General features: G+C 48.6%; 1 protein-coding gene across 1 annotated transcript in view; it reads right to left on the bottom strand.

The window, feature by feature from the left end:
* Positions 1-22,708, bottom strand: part of STING1 (stimulator of interferon response cGAMP interactor 1) — a 104,953-nt gene that overhangs the window by 36,627 nt on the left and 45,618 nt on the right. The window contains exon 5 of the mRNA XM_073649597.1: positions 8,342-8,580. Coding sequence (XP_073505698.1) covers positions 8,342-8,580 — 239 coding nt within the window. The remainder of the gene's footprint in view (positions 1-8,341; positions 8,581-22,708) is intronic.

Raw genomic sequence — 22,708 nt, 5'->3', positions numbered from 1 at the left:
ATCCAAATGACCCTGATCAAAAGTTCACATACCCTGGTGATTTTGGCCTGATAACATGCACAGAATTTGACACAAATGGGTTTGAATGGCTACTAAAGGTAATATCCTCACCTGTGACTTGTTTGCTTGTAATCAGTGGTGTGTGCATAAAAGCTGAGTGAGTTTCTGGGATCCAGACAGACTCTTGCATCTTTCCTCCAGCCACTGACGTTTCTGGATTGTGAGTCATGAGGAAAGCAAAAGAATTGTCAGCGGATCTACGGGAAAAGGTAGCTGTACTGTATAACACAGGAAAGGGGTACAAAAAAATTTATCCAAGGAATTGATAATGCCAGTCAGCAGCGTTCAAACTGTGATTAACAAATGGAAAATCAGGGGTTCTGTAAAAACCAAACCACGGTCAGGTAGACCAACAAAAATTTCAGCCACCACTGCCAGGAAAATTGTTCGGGATGCAAAGAAAAACCCACAAAGAACATCAGCTGAAATTCAGGACTCTCTGAAAACTAGCGGTGTGGCTGTTTCAAGATATACCATAAGGAGGCACTTGAAGAAAAATGGGCTGCATGGTCGAGTCGCCAGAAGAAAGCCATTACTGCGTAAATGCCACAAAGTATCTCGCCTACAATACGCCAAACAGCACAGAGACAAGCCTCAAAACTTCTGGAACAAGGTAATTTGGAGTGATGAGACCTAAATTGAACTTTTTGGCCACAACCATAAACGTTACATTTGGAGAGAGGTCAACAAGGCCTATGATGAAAGGAACACCATTCCTACAGACAAGCACGGAGGTGGATCGCTGATGTTTTGGGGATGTGTCAGCTACAAAGGCACAGGAAACTTGGAAAAAGTTGAAGGAAAGATGAATGCAGCACATTATCAGCAAATACTGGAGGCAAATTTGCACTCATCAGCTGAGAAGCTGCACATGGGATGTACTTGGATGTACCAACATGACAACAATCCAAAACACAAGGCCAAGTCGACCTGTCATTGGCTACAGCAGAACAAATTGAAGGTTCTGGAGTGGCCATCTCAGTCTCCTGACCTCAATATCATTGAGCCACTCTAAGGAGATCTCAAGTGCGCAACTCATGCTAGACAGCCCAGGAATTTACAGGAACTGGAGGCTTTTTGGCAAGAAGAATGGGCAGCTTTACCATCTGAGAAAATAAAGAACCTCATCCACAACTACCACAAAAGACTTCAAGCTGTCATTGATGTTAGGGGGGCAATACACGGTATTAAGAACTGGGGTATGTGAACTTTTGATCAGGGTCAATTGGATGTTTTTGGTTGTCATTAAGATTTAAAAAGTAGTTTGACAATAAATGGCTTCACCCAAACAATAACCATGAGTGGAGAAAAAGTATTTTTTGGTATCATTCATATTCTCTGAAACAAGGCCAAGAAAGGAAAAATTCTGCCGGGGTATGTAAACTTTTGAGCACAACTGTATATATCTATACAAAAACAGTAATAACAGTGTAAACTTTAGAACAAGCACTGACAGGTTGTGGCACAGTAGCCAGAAATCAGCAGTATGACTGTCAAAATTATATCCAAAATATCACAGGCCGGGAGTAACGCAGAACCACCCGCTGTGATCTTTGGAGCATTCTGCTGCCCCCTATCATATGGAAATTACAAGATTGGCTGACGATCAACGGAGGAGGCCGCAGGCAGTTCGCACTAACAGGCCGGTTATCGGAAAACTGACAGTGAGTGTATGGTATATACACCTCCGGATTAAAACACATGGACTATATATATATGTATATATACCTCCAAATGGACACGGCTAGCTGCGCGATAACCCCAGACTACTCGCTGTCAATACCAGTTGTTTTTTACTCAAAATACACAGGCTGATTGGAGGCCTGCTTTCTGACAGCGTATGGCTTTGAGGTGCGGTTACAGAACAAAAGGAACAGAACTATTAAATGTTATATTTAATCCAAAAGGAGGCAGTGTTTATAAAAAACAAAAGAATTTACAAAGGGAACAAAACAATACAGCACATACCGTTACAGAAAATAAAAGGGATTAACAAGAAAATTTACTACACCGATCGCAGAGATGATTCAGTTTAACCAAAGGAGAGCAGCTCGATTGGACGTTCAGTGGACGGGATTCCTGCATACACGATACAGGAACCCAGATCATAATTCCGTCTGATCTTTTATCAGCCCCTGAGTCCCACCCACACATCCCCCCATGATGACCTCACTTGGGCAGGGTTCTGGGATTTTATGAAAACCCAACTTCTGTGATAATTCCTCTCTTGATGATCACATAAGTTCGAGATCGCCGCCATATATTCCATTGGGATTTTATCATTACTTAGAGACCAAACATGGCATGGCTTTTGGCAGTTATCTGGTTACTATGGATTTCGGGCTTAAAGGAAGGGGTAATGTAGCACCCCGTGGACTCGGCTGCTACAGGGGTATTGCACCTCGAACCAGAGGTGTGGTATTCCACTCCCGGGTAAGGATGGAGTGTGGATCAGGGCTCAGTAAGCTGCATGCACCACACACACCCCATTTCCGAGGAACAGACCAACGGTGCTCCCACTAGACAGAGTGCAGGCACGACAGCTTCTGTTCCTGGCTGGAGTGAGGAGGGGAAAGTACACCCAGTGATGTAGGAGCAGATAGGGGTGGGTTCCTGGGCATAGGTAGGAGCCCATTGGTTGCTAGTCACCTGGGCTCGGGTGTCAGAAGGAGGTATATAAGGTGGGCACCATCTTAGGTCAGTGGTCAGTTCAGAGAGGAGCTCAGCCAGAGAGGGCTGACAGGGAGCTGTGGCTCAGTCTGGGCCCAGCTCCAGAGCCAGGCCTGGAGTAGAGGCCTGAGACAGCAGAGAGGGAGAGAAGAGAAGGAACAGCAAGGAGAGTAGGAAAGGAACTGAAACAGAAAGAGAAAGGAGGCGAGGAACACAGAGAAAGGCCCAGAGACACGAAGGCAGAAGGAACCCCATATTCCCAGAGGAGATACTGGGTGAAGGGTTGGCAGAGCAGGGTACCGGAACCCGAATTGGTGGAGGCGACTAATCCTCAGCCAAAACCGGAGGTTGTCACCACATCTTGGTGCGACCCCTCACTACATCCACGAGAAAGGCATACCGCATAGGGTCAGGGAAACCGGAGAGAGGTTTCACCAACAGAAGGCCCGAGGAAGCTGGACAAAGGTGGGTCACTGGTGAGGACGGCCAGTAGAAAGGAAGAGAGGGGAGCTCTGAACCGCACTCTGGAATTGCCTGGGAGTTGACCGAGTCCCTCACCTGGTGGACGCAGCACGGCTCGGGCGGTCACTGCTGGCCGAAGTGATCTGAACAACAACAGTGAGTAAAGCTTTGGAAACTGCAATTACAAGTCTCTGTGATTCCTTGCCGCACCAGCACCATTAGCACTGGGATCCTCTCACCATCACTACCACCATCATCCACATTAGCTGCCCTGAGGCAATACTCCTCCCGTGGGGAGTTATCCCATACTCAGCTGCGCAACCAACATCAGCCTCAGCGGTCGGCAGCGCAGCGGCGGTCCCCACTGACCGCAATCCACGGGTGGCGTAGTCGGACACTTATTACCATACAAATAGACTGCCACTGGTTTGACCACCCTGGGCACGGACCGGGTCACCGCCACACGGAGACTACAACCCCCAGCATCTCAGCAATCCGCTCCGGGTATTCCCCTGCACAGCACAGGCCCAGGGGGCGCGTCAACTTTGGCGTAGTCGGCAGGATCATTACCAACCCGCCACAAGCGGGTATTGCGTGCCTGAAGAAAACTGCACATGTACCTTAAAAAGAAGTCTCCCGCCATTTCCAGAAGTTTCCCGCTGTCCGGAGTCGTTTCCCGCCATCCGGAGCCAATTCCCGCCATCAGACGCCATTTTGGACCGTTTCCCGCCATCTTGATTCGTTTTTCCCGCCCTGGCAGAGCGGACGCCATTATGTGTGCACCAAAGGACAGCAGGAAGCCACCTCCCATCGTGGGCCAGGTCCCAGAGTGGCGCCAAAGAAGGAGCCCGCCCTCACCAGCCATGAATGCAGCAATGGAGATGTCCATCAACGTGGGGGGGCTGCCCCTGAAGGTGATTGTCAGCAGATGCCCCCAATACCAACCCCCATGGGGGCGGATAGGAAAGAAAACTGAGGGGCTGGGTGCGGCCTGGATCAGTCTGGACCTGCTGCACCCGGAGATGGAGGGAGCAGAAAACTCCACCAGCACCCTGGCCCGCAGCCTGCTGCAAGCGGAACCACCCTGCAGCCTGACAGAACTGCTGGCCCAACTGCCTAGAGACCCGGACCGTGCGCGCGCAGCGCTGGAAGATCTGAATAGAAGAATGGTCCGGGCGCAGCGGGATGTGTTTGCCGGGTGGAGAGAGGAGATGGCCCGGCAGCACGGAGGCGACCAGCAGAGGACCCCGCCGGAACCGGGTAGCGCGCTTACCACTGGGCGCGGAGAAGAGGGACCGGCAGCTGCAGATGACGCCGCGGAGGAGGCCACGGAGACCGAGGCAGGTAATGGGGACGCCACCACCCCAAGCCCGGGGAACACCAGCCTGCCCTCACCCTCCGTTGCGGGACCCGAAGCCCCGGGGACCGTACCTGACACCACGCCTCCACCGCCACCAGCTAGGCCTCAGGCAGCAAGCACCATCGTCACGCCCCGCCCCGCGCTGTGCCCTCTGAACCCTGGCGCCGTACAGCGTGAGACGTCACGGGCCAGGACGCAAGACCCAGCACACCCGGGCGCCGCTGCCTCACCAGCGCCCCCTACCTTGGCGGTGCCACCCCCGGGCGCGACCAACAAGCGACCACCGGCCTGGTCGCAAGGCCGAGTGCCCCCGGGCGCTGCCACCCGTCCGAAGCCCATAGTGCCACCCTTGGGCGCGGACCTGTATGCCCAATATACCAGCCCGGACAGGCTACCCTTTGAATGGCCGCCGGAGTTCGCCAACCCCCGTCTCCGGAAAGAGCGACCCCTGAGTGAGCCTTTGATCCCGGCCCCGGAGCCCGCCAACATCGCTCCACCCCTGCCGGAGGATGCCCAGTTTGCATGGGACCCCACTGGCGAGAACCTCATGGGCTTCACCCAGGAGACCCGGGCGGAAGAAGTCCAGCGCCTGGAGTGCTGCCGTCAGCAGCTAGCCACCTATGAAAGAGAGCGGCGGCAGAGGCGCATCAGGGAGCAGCGACTCCAGGCCAGGAGCGTGGAGCAAAAGAGGAGGGCCCGACAAGACACCCACGCCATCCGCGGACCCAGAGCCACCGGGACCGTAGTCAAGTTCCAGCTGGAGCATGGCTGGGGCTTCATCAGAGACCCGGAGGCTGACACCGACGTCTTCGTCACGAGAAGGGACGTCGAAAGCCACCTGCCAGAGGGACATCACGGACGTGACCTGTACCCCGGCGACGTGGTCACCTACACCCGGCACAAGGGCGCAAAGGGACTGTATGCTCTCCATGTCCACCGTCTAACTGAGGAGGAGCTGCGGTACCGCCCAGACATGGACTACCTCAGGATCCGGACGGGTCTGAAGAGTACAAGGAAGAAGCATCAGGAGGACACCGTTACCAGTAAGCGGTAAAATGGAACTGTTCCTGTTTGTGAAAGTGTGGTCCCCGTTGGGACAAATAGTGAACTGTTGACTGTTTAAAAATTGCCCCTAATCCCTAACCAGGCTGAGGACTGTGAGCAGCCATTCCCATATCCCCACTGGCCGAGGACTGAGAGCGGCCATCCCTTGTATATAGTTGCGCTTCTTAAAGCGCCCCCTACTGGTTTTATACAAGAACCGCAACGTCTACCTCAAGACGGATTAAATGGACTGTTGCACCTTTTCCTGGTCGCAAGTTGCACAGCGGCCAGAACTCAAGAAAATGTTTTGAAAATGTTTTACTTGAAACTGCCTTAATGTGAAAAAGTTTATGTGCTGCTAGAATAGTAATGCCAAAAGTTTTATGTGATGTTTTATATGCTAAAAGAGTTCCAGTGGCATTAGCAAGATGTTTTATGAAAAGGAGTACCAGTAACGTTAAAAAGAGAAGAATACCTCCCATAAAGGGATGAGTGAAAAGTTATTGTCTTATATATGAATGCATTCTAAAAACTTGTATGTTTAAATTGTCTTTGCTCTTTTCCAGCCCGAGGACGTGCTGTGATTTACCAGGGGGGAATGTAGCACCCCGAGGACTCGGCTGCTACAGGGGTATTGCACCTCGAACCAGAGGTGTGGTATTCCACTCCCGGGTAAGGATGGAGTGTGGATCAGGGCTCAGTAAGCTGCATGCACCACACACACCCCATTTCCGAGGAACAGACCAACGGTGCTCCCACTAGACAGAGTGCAGGCACGACAGCTTCTGTTCCTGGCTGGAGTGGGGAGGGGAAAGTACACCCAGTGATGTAGGAGCAGATAGGGGTGGGTTCCTGGGCATAGGTAGGAGCCCATTGGTTGCTAGTCACCTGGGCTCGGGTGTCAGAAGGAGGTATATAAGGTGGGCACCATCTTAGGTCAGTGGTCAGTTCAGAGAGGAGCTCAGCCAGAGAGGGCTGACAGGGAGCTGTGGCTCAGTCTGGGCCCAGCTCCAGAGCCAGGCCTGGAGTAGAGGCCTGAGACAGCAGAGAGGGAGAGAAGAGAAGGAACAGCAAGGAGAGTAGAAAAGGAACTGAAACAGAAAGAGAAAGGAGGCGAGGAACACAGAGAAAGGCCCAGAGACACGAAGGCAGAAGGAACCCCATATTCCCAGAGGAGATACTGGGTGAAGGGTTGGCAGAGCAGGGTACCGGAACCCGAATTGGTGGAGGCGACTAATCCTCAGCCAAAACCGGAGGTTGTCACCACATCTTGGTGCGACCCCTCACTACATCCACCAGAAAGGCATACCGCATAGGGTCAGGGAAACCGGAGAGAGGTTTCACCAACAGAAGGCCCGAGGAAGCTGGACAAAGGTGGGTCACTGGTGAGGACGGCCAGTAGAAAGGAAGAGAGGGGAGCTCTGAACCGCACTCTGGAATTGCCTGGGAGTTGACCGAGTCCCTCACCTGGTGGACGCAGCACGGCTCGGGCGGTCACTGCTGGCCGAAGTGATCTGAACAACAACAGTGAGTAAAGCTTTGGAAATTGCACCACAAGTCTATGTGTTTCATCGCCGCACCAGCACCATCAGTACTGGGACACTCACACCATCACTCCCATCATCTTCCACATTAGCTGCCCTGAGGCAATACTCCTCCCGTGGGGAGTCATCCCATACTCAGCTGCGCAAACAACATCAGCCTCAGCGGTCTGCAGCGCAGCGGCGGTCCCCACTGACCGCAATCCACGGGTGGCGTAGTCGGACACTTATTCCAATACAGATAGACTGCCACTGGTTTGACCACCCTGGGCACGGACCGGGTCACCGCCACGGAGAACTACAACCCCCAGCGATCCGGCTCCGGGTATTCCCCCTGCACAGCAGCAGCAGCACAGGCCCAGGGGACGCGTCAGTTACATTTATGAAAAATGATGAGTCTTCTTCTCCAATTTTCCCCGGCACCAAAAATGTATGTCTCATCAATATTGGATTTATACAAATTTCGATATTCAATATTTCCTTTCAGAGGTATTAAGTCTGACCAGGCTTATTGTAACATTTCCCTTGCAGGAAACCCATGTCACATGAATCCAACATGCATTTCTTGTTGACAAAAGGACTTCCACTGTCCTGTTTATGTGTATGCTGGGTGACAATGGCTATTTCTAAAGGGTGTGAGATATTCCCTTTAATCGTATCAAAACTTAAAAAGCCTTTTCCTGTCTTAACTATTTCTCCAATCTGTACTCTGTCAGTGCAGAATATAAATCCTCGTTCAGTCACCTGGCCCATATGTTAAACTGTGTAATTCACATCTAATAGACTAGACTGTCAGCTCTTGCAAGTTAATTAAGCTGGTTCACTATTCAATTTCTTACTTGTATTAGTCTATTGTACAATCCTACATCTAAGAGTGTTAGCTCAGATTGCAAATGACAGAGGGGAGTAGGGAGGCGGAGAGGGGTTTCAGAGATATTAATATTTTCTATGACAATGATGAAGCTACTGAACCAGAACTGTCACTCAAGAAGGAATGTCTGCCATTCCCAGAAACAAGGAAGTCAAAGGCTGTGTAGTAGTATGCTCCTGAACATGAAAGTTAAGAATGACCATTTAAATATGCAAAGCATTCTTTCTATCTTTTCTTCATGCCCTGAATGTGATCAGTGCCCCAAGATGTAAATATACTTGTGCTTACCCCACAAAAGTGTTCCAACAGTTACACTAAATAATGAAAACGTACCCTGTGCTCATCATCCAGTATGCGATACACATTGTTTTTAAATACTCTTGCTTTGATGCCAGCTCGATCCAATTGGAATGGAGGAATCTCTTTCAAAAATGTTATGTTTTCATCTTCCTCATGCAAGTCATTATATATTTTGCAGCTTAATGGAATTAAGATATTCAGCTTCATAGTTTCTGGAAACCTCAATAAATTGTTGTTTTCTTCATTAAATTTTTTTACCAAATTTTTTAAAGCTACAAAACAAATGTGCATTAATCAGATGAAATATTAAAAGTCATTGGAAGTGTAGATTAATTATATATTATCTGTAGATTTCCATACAGCAACTGATACTCGGTAATAATTTTCTGTTATACCTCAGACATTGACTATTACTTGTCCACAACCAAATACAGCCATGAGCAATACCAAGTATACCCTTTTTGAATTCTATGGCTTTATTTATGAGAACTTAATTACCAGGTATATAATAAAAAAAAATAGTTCTTAGATGGTCTTAAAATTTGGTAATTAAAGGTAAACCTGAGATGAGCTACAACAGATGATAGATTAGATCAGTGTTTTCCAAACTCGATTCCTCATGGCCCCCAACAGTTTGTGTTTTCAATATTTCCTCAGTATTGCACAAATGAGAGAACCAATGTAAATTTCTGATGCCTTGATAATAAGTCCATCACCTCAGCAACAATAAGTAAATTCTGAAAAGTAATCTTTTGAGAGGCCATGAGTAGTGTTGAGCGAATTTGTTCGGCATTTCAAATTCGGGTTTGTGTTCGGGGTTCCGGCATGTTCGCGCCAAAAAATCGGCTCCGCCCATAACATCCCTGATTTGCCACGCTGTCACGCAGCGTGGCAAATTCGCTCAACACTAGCCATGAGGAATGGAATTTGGGATTACTGGATTAGACATTATCATTATTTATTTAACAAAAACCTACACCAAAATACAGAAGCAGCGTGCATAAGGTACACTCCGGCTGCTTCCATAAGAATTAGAGAGGTTAAATAACAGACAGGAGTTGTTAATCAAGTGCTCTTGATTATCACCAAGTGTGACCACCTTTATAAAAGCATAAGTTTGGTCAGTTTGCTGGTCTGGAGCATTCAGGCTTGCCTGAAAGAGGAAAAACTGTAGCAATGATCTTAGAGAAGTAATTGTTGCTGCTAATAAATCTGGGAAAAGTTATAATGCCATTTTCAAACAATTCAGGACAGTTGACAATATTCCCAGCAGTGCAGATCACAACAAATTCATCCAATGATCGAAAAATTGCAAAAAAAAAAACCTAACAAAAAAAACAAGAGCTATAACTCACTCTCTAAAGGGCTCATTTGTCATGTTAAATGTTCAAGACAGATCAATTAGAAAAAGACTGAACAAATATAACTTTTCATCAGAGAAAACCTCTTCTTTCTAAAATAAAAATGTGGCTACATGGCTAAACTTTGCAAAGTTGCATTTGAACAAACCACAAAACTTCTAGAACAATTTCCTATAGACAGACAAGATCAAAATGACAATGTTTGGCTTTAATGCCCTATGACACGTTTGTCAAAAATGAAACGCAGCACAACCAAAGATCTCATACCAATTGTCATGTACGCTGGTAGAAGAGATATTATTTGGGTTTTTTTGCAGCTAAAGGACATAGGCACATTGTAGTCATTTAGATGATCATGAACTCCTCTGTACACCAAAGTATTTTATCATCAAATGTGAAGCCATCTATCCAAAAGTAATGCAGCAGGACAATTATCCTAAGCACACCAGCAAATCTTTATCATAATGGCTAAAAAAGAAAAGGTACTGCAATGGCCAAGTCAATGTACAGACCTCAACCCAATTGAAGTGCTGACCTTAAGATAATTGTGTATAATCGAATGCTCAGAAACCTCTATAGACTTAAAGGGAGTCTGTCATCCCAAACTGACAGGATAAATTAGTATGGAAAGCTGGAAACAAATGGGTTAAACCTGCACTGTCGTCAAAGGATGATGAGAAGACAGAGATCCAGAGTATGCGTTTATTACTCAATGCATTTCAAAGTTTCAAAGTTCTTCATCAGGAGAACCACCGTGATTTGTATTCATCGTGTTTTGTCCCGATGAAGAAGTTGGAAACTTCGAAAAGTGTTGACTAACAAACTACATACTTTGGATCTCTGTCTTCTCATCATCCTTTGACAGCAGAGCAGGTTTAACCCATTTGTTTCCAATTTTCCATGTTTCCAACCTCGTGGGTCTGCAGCAGCCTAAGTTTTTTCATTTTTTTCAGTGGTTGTAGCACACTGCCTGACCAGGTAAACAGGACTGCTTAATTTTTGTCCTATCTTTTATCGAGATAAAAATCATATTGCACTTTTTGTCCTTCCAGTTTTCTCCACATTACCACTGAAGGATAAATTAGTTCATAGCTTTGTAAAGCTTATAACTCCTAAAAAAATGCTTCTTATGTGTTCTAATCCCTGCCTCCATTCTGCAGAAACTGAAGTTTAATCAAAAATGCTGCTTAGGGTATTTGGTTTACCCTTAGTGTGGGCATGAGACTCCGTGCAATGTTCCATCCACTGGTTTGGAATGTCCCACCACCCTTACAGTTCATATTAGCTTGTCTGCAGAGAAAGCTCAGACCGCCACTGTCAGTCACTAGTGAGAGAGGCAGAGGCAAAATCAGTGGGAGAACAGTGCAAGGAGTCTCTCGGACACACCTAGTGTGCAGTGTATAGCCTAATTAGCATATTTGCTTAAACTTCAGTTTCTGCAGAATGGAAGCATACACTTTTTATAGGTGATATATCGTGGAAAAGGTTACTTGTTTGCTATATGCTGTCATTTTGGTCTGACAGACTCCCATTTAGTTGCATTGCAAAGAAGAGTCAGCCAAAACTTACAAAATTATCAGAAATATATATGGAGGAGACAGATTGTGGATCGCCTTGTAGGTCAGTGTTAGTAGTTTAGACTGTAACCATTGGAAAATTGGGAACCAATGAAGAGATTTGCAGAGCGGAGATGCGGAGAAGTAGATGTGATATATGATGTTGTTCACTTGAGGTTATACTTACTTAATTTTAAGACCTTCTAAGGATCAGATTTTTTTTTATTATGCCTTGATACATGAAACCATAGACTTCAAAGATGGTGTACTTAGTTTTATTCATGACTTTTTAAGGCTGCGAAATAATTGCCTACTGCATACATAGTATACATCTAACTCAAGATATGCAATATTATTGAAGGTTTGTGGATCTGACTGACCATGTGCACAAGATATAGAATAATGTAACTCTGCTGTAAAAAAAAAAATAATAGGACTTTGGTAACCGGTGTTCTAAAGCTACTTCTAATCCTATTAATATTTTATAACATTGAGTATACATTTGCTTATAATACACACCTCAGCTGCAGAATTGCTTATCCAAAAGATAAGGTGGCATTTCCATTCTACTATTGATTGGCTAACATAAAAAACTGTCATTGTTTTCAGAGAGATTTGCAGCATCTGACATTTATATATGATCTTCTATTGCAGCAGTTACATACTAATATATAATGGATGTGTGGCACCCCAGGGGTCTGGTTTCCACAGTAACAGCAATGTTATGTCTGAGAGCAGGTGGGAGGTCTCTTGGTCAGGGATCCTATGCATGCCACACCTCCTGCCCAGTCCTGGGAGGGGAAGAACTTCCCCTATATAAACCTGGGGCTGAGGCAGGGTTAGGAAGAAGAGTAGAGAGAAGAAGAGAAGCAGTAATAGGAAAGAAAGACCAGGAGCTCTGTGGGAATCGTGCTAAGAAGAGGTCAGGGGCTGGTAGCTGTAGAGCTCGCCCTGATCGAAGCTTTCTCACCGGACCCGGAGTCCGAGGCTGTGGGGACTAACTTTTACCCAGTAGCAGAATCCGTCAGGCAGGGGATTTCCGGTCCTCTGGCCAAGAAACCCGAAGGCACGGTCACACGCGTGGGACCAGCACCGCCGTCGTGGAGCGGAAGCAAATAGAAGGCCCCGAGTCACCGGCCATACGGGTGAGCACCACACGGTACACTCAGGGACGTGGGCTACTTTTACCCGCCTCTAGCAAGGTAGCCAGAAGAGTACAGTTAGTTGGGAAGGCCTACAGCTCCGCCTGGCCAGGGGAAATCCCATCTGCTCAAGGACTGACCAGGCCCCATTCGCTAGCCAGTACTCCGGGAGGGTCTGTCTTTGTCACCAGTAAAGACCCTGAACTACACCGTACCGTCTCCGAGTGGTTCCTGCTACCCCCATCATCCACGTCGGCTGCCCTGAGGCCATACCCCTCCCGTTGGGGGTTATACCATCTCCACTGCACAACTGTGTCACCGGCCTCAGCGGTCTGCCCTGCAGCGGCGGCTCCATAGCTGCATTCAACGGGTGGCGTAGTCGTCCAATATCTACTGCTACGTACACCGCCACTCAGTCTGACTCCCTGGGCACGGACCGGGTCACCGCCACAAGGACTACCACCCCTAATAGATCCGGCTCCGGGTAACCCCTGCGTGCGCAACGCTACACCAGAAAGCAGGCCCAGGGGCGCGTCAGCTTTTGGCGTAGTCGGCAGGATCTCGTGCCCGCAACCACCAGGTACTGCGTGCCTGAAAAAGAGACTTTTTAACTTACCTGTGGTGAAGATTCCCGCCATCCGGCGCCATCTTCGGCCTTCTTCCCGCCATCCGTGGAGTTTTCCCGCCATTGGACGCCATCTTGAGGACGCCGCGCGGGAAGAAGAGGGGCGTGGACTCCGAAAGCGCGCGAGAACTGAAGCCCCGCCTCACGTCCGGACGCTGCGTAAGGTCCTGGAAGGAGCCCAGCCGACGCTGACGTCACAGGAGCGCGACGGAAGGTCCTCAACCCTGACGATCCACTGCGGAGCCGCGGCCTACGGAAGAGGATCATCGCAAGGTAGGCCACGGTCCACTAGGGGGGAGAAGGATGTCGGATACGGAGGAGAGCTTCACCGCTCCAACCCCCGCCAGCGCCACCGCTGTTGCGGTCATGCCTTTCACCATGCCCTATATCCCGGGGGCAGCCTGGCTACCCCAGTACTCAGGGGAGTCACATACCCTGCATGACTTTAGAGAAAAGCTGGATAGCCTCTTCCAGGTGTACCCCCTCACAGAAGAGCAAAAAGTGAGCATTCTGGTGGCCCAATTAACCGGGGCAGCCCAAAGGGAGGTAAAGTCCTGGCCACCTGGGGGGAGGACTGTCGCAGGGATACTAACCCGGCTGAGGGACACCTTTGATACCCGCACCTCAGCCGAGATCAAGCTTAGATTCTACGGGTGCAAGCAGCGAGCACAAGAGAGTATAAGGGACTATGCCCTGAAACTACAAGAGGCCCTGAGAGCCATTAAGCAGACCGACCCTGACGGCGTGGGAGACAAGGACAGGCTGTTGACTGAACAATTTATAGAGGGTTTATATTGCAATGCCCACCGAACTCAGTTGCGGGCAATGGCCTTACAGGACCCTCATCTAGGATTTGCACAGTTCAAGGACAGAGCCATCCGGGTGCTCCGAGAACCAGCACCAGGTGGCGTTGTGACCCACAGATGCCCCACTACCACTTACCACCAGGAGGCGGCGCCCTTGTCGGCAGGGCCTGTGGGAACTGATGCGCAGGCTTTGAGCAATGACCCGGCTCCAGACCTGCACCATCAGGTCCAAGAGCTAGCTAAAAGCGTTGCTGCGCTAACCCGAACTGTGCAGTCTTTACAGGTTTCCACTTCGGGGAAGATCCAGCTGGCATCCGGACCGGAGGACATCCCGTGGCGTCGACCAAGGAGGACCCCACCGGCCAGAGGAAGACCCAGCGACCGATACAACGAGGACGGACAACCCATCTGCCGCCGCTGCAATCAACCCGGACATATGGCAAGGTACTGTCCTTTAAACTGGCCCAAGCTAGGGTAGAGGGCCAACCCCTAGGAAAAAGATCATCAGGCCCATCGAACTGGCGTGACAAATACGTGGGAGGACGTCCAGTCTTGCCTGTGGTACTGGATGGCATTCCTATGAGTGCCCTACTGGACACCGGGTCACAGGTCACCACCATCCCGTACGTGCTCTTCAAGCAGTACTGGAATGACTCGGATATAACCCGCTACCCTGACGACGACTTGAGTATCATCGCCAGCAATGGTCAGCCCGTGCCACAGATCGGATTTAAAGAGGTGACCATTAAAATCGGTAGAGTCGAACTGGCAGCACAGGGACTGATCATTGTAGACATTGACAAACACGAGAGTCACCCAAAGATAACTCTAGGAACTAATGTGATTGAAAATTGTCTTGCAGAAGTGATTTTCATTTTACAGCAGGTTGCCAAGAACGCCAGCTCCGGCGAGCAGCGAGTGCTCCAGAAAGAGATCCGGGCACTGATGCGACAGCAACAGGTGGAACTCTCCGGTGGTGAGATTGGTAGCGTGAGAATGTGTGACCCTTTCCCTATTGCCATGCCCCCAAAAAGTGAAATGATGATTTGGTGCAGGGCAGCTATTGGTCTGAGAGGTAGAGATTACCAGGCAATGGTAGAACCAGTTTACTCAGACAGTAGGCCCACCATTTTGACAGCACGGGGGGTGGTCAATGTACGCCATGGGAGGGTGCCCGTTCGCGTAGTGAATATCGGGAAGAGGGAAGTGTACCTGCCCAGGTATGCCACGCTGGCCAAATTGTATACCATCAATCGAAATTCCATACAGTCCATAGAACCCTTGCCTCCATCTTCTCCGGAGGAAGGTAACGGCTCTGAGAAAACAATGGAGGACTGGTATCAGCAACTACATTTGGGTACTGACTCCACTCCCTCACACCAGAAACAGGGAGTCTATCGGGTGATTCAAGAGTATGAGAGAGTGTTTAGTAAACACCCGTTAGACTTCGGGCGAGTCAAGGGGGTAGAACACCACATCCCCACGGGAGATCATCCTCCCATAAAGGAGAGATACCGACCCGTACCCCCTGCACATTACCAACACGCCAAGGGGATGCTCAGAGACATGAAGGAGGCTGGGGTAATCAGGGATAGCTGTAGCCCCTGGGCAGCTCCACTAGTCTTGGTTAAAAAAAAGACAACACCATGAGAATGTGTGTAGATTACCGGAAAATCAACCATATCACACACAAAGATGCGTACCCTTTACCAAGGATAGAGGAGTCTTTGGCTGCTTTAAGATCTGCTAATTTCTTCTCCACTTTGGATCTTACTAGCGGGTACTGGCAGGTTCCTGTAGCAAAGGCGGACCGGGAGAAGACCGCATTCACCACCCCGATGGGACTTAGCGAGTTTACCTGCATGCCGTTCGGACTCTGCAACGCACCAGGAACCTTCCAACGGTTGATGGAATGCTGTCTGGGACACCGAAACTTCGAGACGGTCCTGCTATACCTGGACGATGTCATCGTCTATTCCAAAACCTACGAGGATCACCTGAAACACCTGGCGGAAGTGTTCGAAGCTCTGGCAAACTACGGCCTAAAGGTGAAACCCTCCAAGTGTCACCTCCTGAAACCAAAGGTGCAGTACCTGGGACACGTGGTGAGCGCTGACGGAGTGGCTCCCGACCCTGATAAGATCACCGCAATTAAGGAATGGCCAAGTCCCTCCAGTGTAAAGGAAGTGCGGCAGTTCCTAGGGTTGGTAGGCTACTACCGCAGATTCATTCCCGGTTTCACCAAAAAGGCAGCTCCTATGCAGGACCTCCTGATAGGCCAGTCCCGGAAGGCCAAGAACCAGAAGCCGCCCTTCAGATGGGAGAAGTTAGAAGAAGAGTCCTTCCGCCAGCTGAAGATGGCCCTCACGGGGGATGAAATCCTGGCATACCCTGATTACAGCCAGCCCTTTATCCTCTACACCGACGCCAGTAACATTGGGCTAGGAGCCGTACTGTCCCAGACCCATCAGGGGAAAGAACGGGTAATTGCTTACGCCAGCCGAAAACTGAGACCCACCGAAAGAAACCCTGAGAATTACAGCTCATTCAAGCTGGAGTTCCTGGCAGTGGTGTGGGCAGTCACCGAACGCTTTAAGCACTACCTCGCCTCTTCCCGGTTCACCGTGTACACGGATAACAACCCGTTGACGCATCTGGACACGGCAAGGCTCGGTGCCCTGGAGCAGAGATGGATGGCCCGCCTGTCCAACTATGAGTTCACAATCAAATACCGGGCAGGACGCTCCAATACCAACGCGGACGCCCTGTCTAGGATGCCAAACCTACCAGACGAGGGTGAGGATTCAGAAGATTTGGAAGAGGTCGAACTCCCTGCGTTCCACCGTCATGGGACTGTCCAGTATTCCCACCGTGTAAGGGGTAAGCAAGCCGCTACGTTCAACCCCTTACCTCACTACAACTGGGCGGAAACGCAAGACAGTGACCCTGCCGTCCGGCTGGTGAAGGAGATGCTGACTCAGCCAGAAGCTCGCCTTGACCCGGACGCTCCGGAGGAGACCAAGCAACTGTGGGCTGAGAAGAGTCGACTGTTCCTTTACAAGGGGAAGTTGTGCCGCAGAATGGTTAACTCCCGGACGCATGAACTGGTCTGGCAGGTAGTGTTGCCAAGAAGGGACGCAGCTATGGTGATGGAGGCATACCACGACGGGGCTGGGCACTTCGGATGGAAGAAGCTGGAGTTCCTGCTGCGCGGGCGGTTCCATTGGGTAGGCATGAGAGGAACCATCGAGAGGTGGTGCAGAGACTGTGGCCCATGCAACCTAAGAAGGAAGGACCGTGCCAGCCAGAAGACCCCCCTTCAGTCCATCGTCACCCGGCAGCCGTTGGAACTGGTGGCCTTGGATCATGTAAAACTGACCCCAAACAGAAGTGGCTACGTCTACGCATTAACCATCGTGGATCACTACTCCCGGTTCTTGGTTGTCGTCCCCGTCAAGGACTTAACGGCTCAAACAGCAGCAAGAGCCTTCCAGCAGCACTTCTGCCGTCCACACGGCTACCCAGAGCAGGTGCTGACGGACCAGGGACCTGCCTTTGAAGCGGAGGTCTTCCAAGAATTCTGTACTCTGTATGGCTGCCGGAAGATCAGGACGACACCCTATCATCCGCAAACTAATGGACTTTGTGAGAAAATGAACCAGGTGGTGATAGATCTTCTAAAAACATTGCCCCTGGAAGAACGCAGTCTGTGGCCTGAGAAGCTGCCCGACCTGGTGGACCTATACAAGTACATCCCTGTAGGTTCCACCAACTGTACCCCGGCTTACCTAATGAGGGCAAGGCCTGGTAAGCTACCTGTTGACCTGGAGATGGGAGTCCTGACACCCGAGGACACTTCACCGGAAGCAGACTGGGACACAGAGAGGCAGCAGCAGTACCAGAAAGTACAGGAGAGCGTGGAGCGAAGTCTCTGTCTGGCTAGGGAAAGACAAGAGAAAACTTACAACCAGTATGCTCCCGCTGTTCCCCTGGTACCCGGAGAGCAGGTCTTGAAGAGGAAGAGACGGCTCCACAAGTTGGACGACCAGTGGGAGAAGGACCCGTACACCGTACTGCCCTCAAGCCACGACAACCCAAAGGTTTGTACCATCAGTAAAGACGGAGGGGAAACCACAGCCATTGTATCCCGGGATCACCTGAAGAAGTGTCCCGAACAGCTACGGAACCCAGAAGGGGAACAAGAAGACCCTCGACCCGTAGAGGAAAGGGAAGATATGGTTAGTACTGTGCTCGGAGACTTCCCTCGGTCCTGGACTCAAGTCAATGGTGCAGTTGTGGTACCCGTCCTCACGTTCCTCCAACCAGCATCCCAAGTGCCTACGGAGCAACAGGTAGAGCTGGGAGAGCAGCCGGTCCAGGAGGCAAGAGACTCCACACAAGCAGAACAGGAGGATCAACCCTCTGCTTATAGTGAGCCTGCCGTACCCCTAGTGAGCCAAAGAGCCCGTAGACAGCTGCCCAGTTTACCCTTGACAGCTCCTACACCCTGTAGTTCAGGGCCAGACAGTCAGCTCCGTAGGTCCACTAGGGCCACTAGAGGCCAGTTACCCGCACGTTGGAGGATTTGAAGTATTTAAATTGTTTTATTTGTGGTCACCTGTCTGTTACTTGTAAATAATTATGTGTTTCTAGTTATTTTTAGGAGTCCTTGGTGGGTTTACCGGGAATCCTTGTACAATTGGTTGGAGCGTAACCTAGGAATGGACTAAAGACTGTTAAGGACTCGGGGCAGGACAGACCCCTACCTGGTTACGTCTCCCTGTTTGGTGAAATGGACACCTTGCTTTTCTTCAAAACTGCACCCGGTTGCGGACACGCCGTAACCATCTTTATGTGTTTTTCTTATTGTATTATTATTGTTTATACCTTGTTATGTTTTTCTAAAAATATGTTTAGTCCCGGAGTACTAAATTTCACTAGGGGGGAATGTGGCACCCCAGGGGTCTGGTTTCCACAGTAACAGCAATGTTATGTCTGAGAGCAGGTGGGAGGTCTCTTGGTCAGGGATCCTATGCATGCCACACCTCCTGCCCAGTCCTGGGAGGGGAAGAACTTCCCCTATATAAACCTGGGGCTGAGGCAGGGTTAGGAAGAAGAGTAGAGAGAAGAAGAGAAGCAGTAATAGGAAAGAAAGACCAGGAGCTCTGTGGGAATCGTGCTAAGAAGAGGTCAGGGGCTGGTAGCTGTAGAGCTCGCCCTGATCGAAGCTTTCTCACCGGACCCGGAGTCCGAGGCTGTGGGGACTAACTTTTACCCAGTAGCAGAATCCGTCAGGCAGGGGATTTCCGGTCCTCTGGCCAAGAAACCCGAAGGCACGGTCACACGCGTGGGGCCAGCACCGCCGTCGTGGAGCGGAAGCAAATAGAAGGCCCCGAGTCACCGGCCATACGGGTGAGCACCACACGGTACACTCAGGGACGTGGGCTACTTTTACCCGCCTCTAGCAAGGTAGCCAGAAGAGTACAGTTAGTTGGGAAGGCCTACAGCTCCGCCTGGCCAGGGGAAATCCCATCTGCTCAAGGACTGACCAGGCCCCATTCGCTAGCCAGTACTCCGGGAGGGTCTGTCTTTGTCACCAGTAAAGACCCTGAACTACACCGTACCGTCTCCGAGTGGTTCCTGCTACCCCCATCATCCACGTCGGCTGCCCTGAGGCCATACCCCTCCCGTTGGGGGTTATACCATCTCCGCTGCACAACTGTGTCACTGGCCTCAGCGGTCTGCCCTGCAGCGGCGGCTCCATAGCTGCATTCAACGGGTGGCGTAGTCGTCCAATATCTACTGCTACGTACACCGCCACTCAGTCTGACTCCCTGGGCACGGACCGGGTCACCGCCACAAGGACTACCACCCCTAATAGATCCGGCTCCGGGTAACCCCTGCGTGCGCAACGCTACACCAGAAAGCAGGCCCAGGGGCGCGTCAGATGCTGCTGCTTTAGGACAGAAAAGCCATCCAGTACTGTAATCTGCATCAAGAGGGGACATAAATAGCATGTAGCACTGCATGATTATCAGGTCCTGACATCAGAATGTAAGTGTTATACAAATATTGTTAGCAAACAAATCAATGAAAAATGATTATCATCATGCATTATAGTAAGTATCAATAAATATTTGAGGTCCTAACTATTAGTACATTCAGCAACTAAACTAACATTCAGTTTTATATAACTCTCAAAATATAAAGAAACAGAGACTAAACTTTTCTGTTGCTCAGTGTGAACAGCTAGAATACAAGCAAAGTAAATATCTAAATGAAAAATCATCTTGAGGTTTCCTTTTTAAGAAAGATTAAATAAAACATCAGGGAACAGTTTCTTTTAATAATTTACGTATGACAAAAACTGACTCCTAGCATTCAATTATTTTCTGAATACTATTTCATTTCTTAACTAGTTTTTTTTTGTGAGGCTAGGTAGGGACCATAATAACTAATATCATGTTTGGGCAGGGTTTATGTTAACCTCACCCTTTTTTGGCCCAGCAAATACCCAAATATATAGGATTATTTCTGAAAATTTGGGATCGTTTTAGAAACAAGGCAACAATGATAATGGTAGAAATTTCAGCATCTATTTATAGAGGTTACTACACAAAAAAGGAAAAAATAGCACCTGCACACCTTTAGTATTAAATGAATGCACAGTTGAACAAACACACTATGTGGCCAATATATAAACATCTACACACACGATGCATCAGTACATTGCGACTAATGAATACATAAACTCCAATATTGCTGCAAACGTTAAAAACATAAGGTACTTAGTTAGGGTTTTTTGATCAAAGAGCACAAAAGAAATCCAACCATGTCAATGTGACCTTTTAATATGGATGGTACCTAGCCACTAAACGTTTTATCACTGTATGTACCAAAAAAGGCTCAGGTGTGCGGGTCCTATTTTTTCTTTTTTGCGTAGTACTTATTGGGGGATGTGGCCCCCTCCAGGGCCCCACATCCTTATCCACCTATCTTTCCCACATAAGGTTTTAATTGAAAGATATGTCTGGTTTCCTTTTTACTCCCCATTCACATCAGGCTGTTTTGGCACATAGAGAGGTAAGACATTTAGTGGCTATGGACAATCCACATTAAAAGGTACACCTGGACATAGTTGGATGGCTTTTGCACTCTTTAATCAAAAAACACTAACTAAGTACCTTTTATGTTTTTAACATTTGCAGCAATATTGGTGATCAGGTATGATTAGTCGCAGTGTGCTGACGCATCGTGTACGTACACATGTGGTCAACATTGTGGGTACCCCTCGTTTAATGAAAGAAAAACCCACAATGGTCACAGAAATAACTTGAATCTGACAAAAGTAATAATAAATTAAAAATCATTGAAAATGAACAAATGAAAGTCAGACATAGCTTTTCAACCCTGCTTCCATAGAATTTTAAAAAAAATTAAACCCATGAAGTAGGCCTGGACAGAAATGATGGTATCTTATCTTAATATTTTGTTGAACAACCTTTTGAGGCAATCACTGCAATCAAATGATTCCTGTAACTGTCAATGAGACTTCTGCACCTCTCGACAGGTATTTTGGTCCATTCCTCATGAGCAAACTGATCCAGTTGTCTAGTGTTTGAAGGTTGCCTTTTCCAGACGGCATGTTTCAGCTCTTTCCAAAGATGCTCAATAGGATTTAGGTCAGGGCTCATAGAAGGCCACTTCAGAATAGTCCCATGTTTTCCTCTTAGCCATTCTTGGGTGTTTTTAGCTGTGTATATTGGGTCATTATCCTGTTGCAAGACCCATGACCTGCGACTGAGACCAAGCTTTCTGACACTGGGCAGCACATTTCTCTCTAGAATCCCTTGATAGTCTTGAGATTTCATTGTACCCTGCACAGATCCAAGACACCCTGTGCCAGATGCAGCAAAGCAGCCCCAGAACATAACAGAGCCTCCTCCATGTTTCACAGTAGTGACAGTGTTCTTTTCTTTATATGCTTCATTTTTCCCGTCTGTGAACATAGAGCTGATGTGCCTTGCCAAAAACTTCCATTTTTGCCTCATCTGTCCATAGGACATTCTCCCAGAAGCTTTGTGGCTTGTCAACATGTAGTTTGGCAAATTCCAGTCTGGCTTTTTTATAATTTTTTTTCAACAATGGTGTTCTCCTTGGTCGTCTCCTGTGAAGTCAACTTTGGTTCAAACAATGACGGATGGTGCGATCAGACACTGATGTTCCTTGATCTTGAAGTTCACCTTTAATCTCTTTAGAAGTTATCCTGGGCTCTTTTGTTACCATTCGTATTATCCGTCTCTTTGATTTGTCATCAATTTCCTCCTGCGGCCACGTCAAGGGAGGTTGGCTACAGTCCCATGGATCTTAAATTTCTGAATAATATGTGCAACTCTAGTCACAGGAACATCAAGCTGCTTGGAGATGGTCTTATGACCTTTACCTTTAACATACTTGTCTATAATTTTCTTTCTAATCTCCTGAGACAACTCTTTACTTTGCTTCCTCTGGTCCATGCTGAGTGTGGTACACACCATGTCACCAAACAGCACAGTGAGTATCTGTAGCCCTATATACTGGCCCACTGACTGATTACAAGATTGTAGACACCTGTGATGCTAATTAGTGGACACAACTTGATTAAACATGTCCCTTTTGTCACATTATTTTCAGGGGTATCATCATTTCTGTCCAGGCCTATTTCATGAGTTTAATTTTTTTTTAAATTCTGTGGAAGCAGGGCTGAAAAGCAAAGTCTGATTTTCATTAGTTCATTTTCAATGATTTTTAATTTATTATTACTTTTGTCAGATTCAAGTTATTTCTGTGACCATTGTGGGTTTTTCTTTCATTAGACGAGGGGTACCAACAATGTTGACGATGTTTGTATATGTATAGAGGTTGTCACTA

This window comes from Phyllobates terribilis, unplaced genomic scaffold (assembly GCF_046119375.1).
Source record: "Phyllobates terribilis strain yellow unplaced genomic scaffold, ASM4611937v1 Scaffold_10__3_contigs__length_209671492, whole genome shotgun sequence".
Lineage (NCBI taxonomy): Eukaryota > Metazoa > Chordata > Amphibia > Anura > Dendrobatidae > Phyllobates > Phyllobates terribilis.
This window is presented reverse-complemented; position numbering and strand designations above follow the sequence as displayed.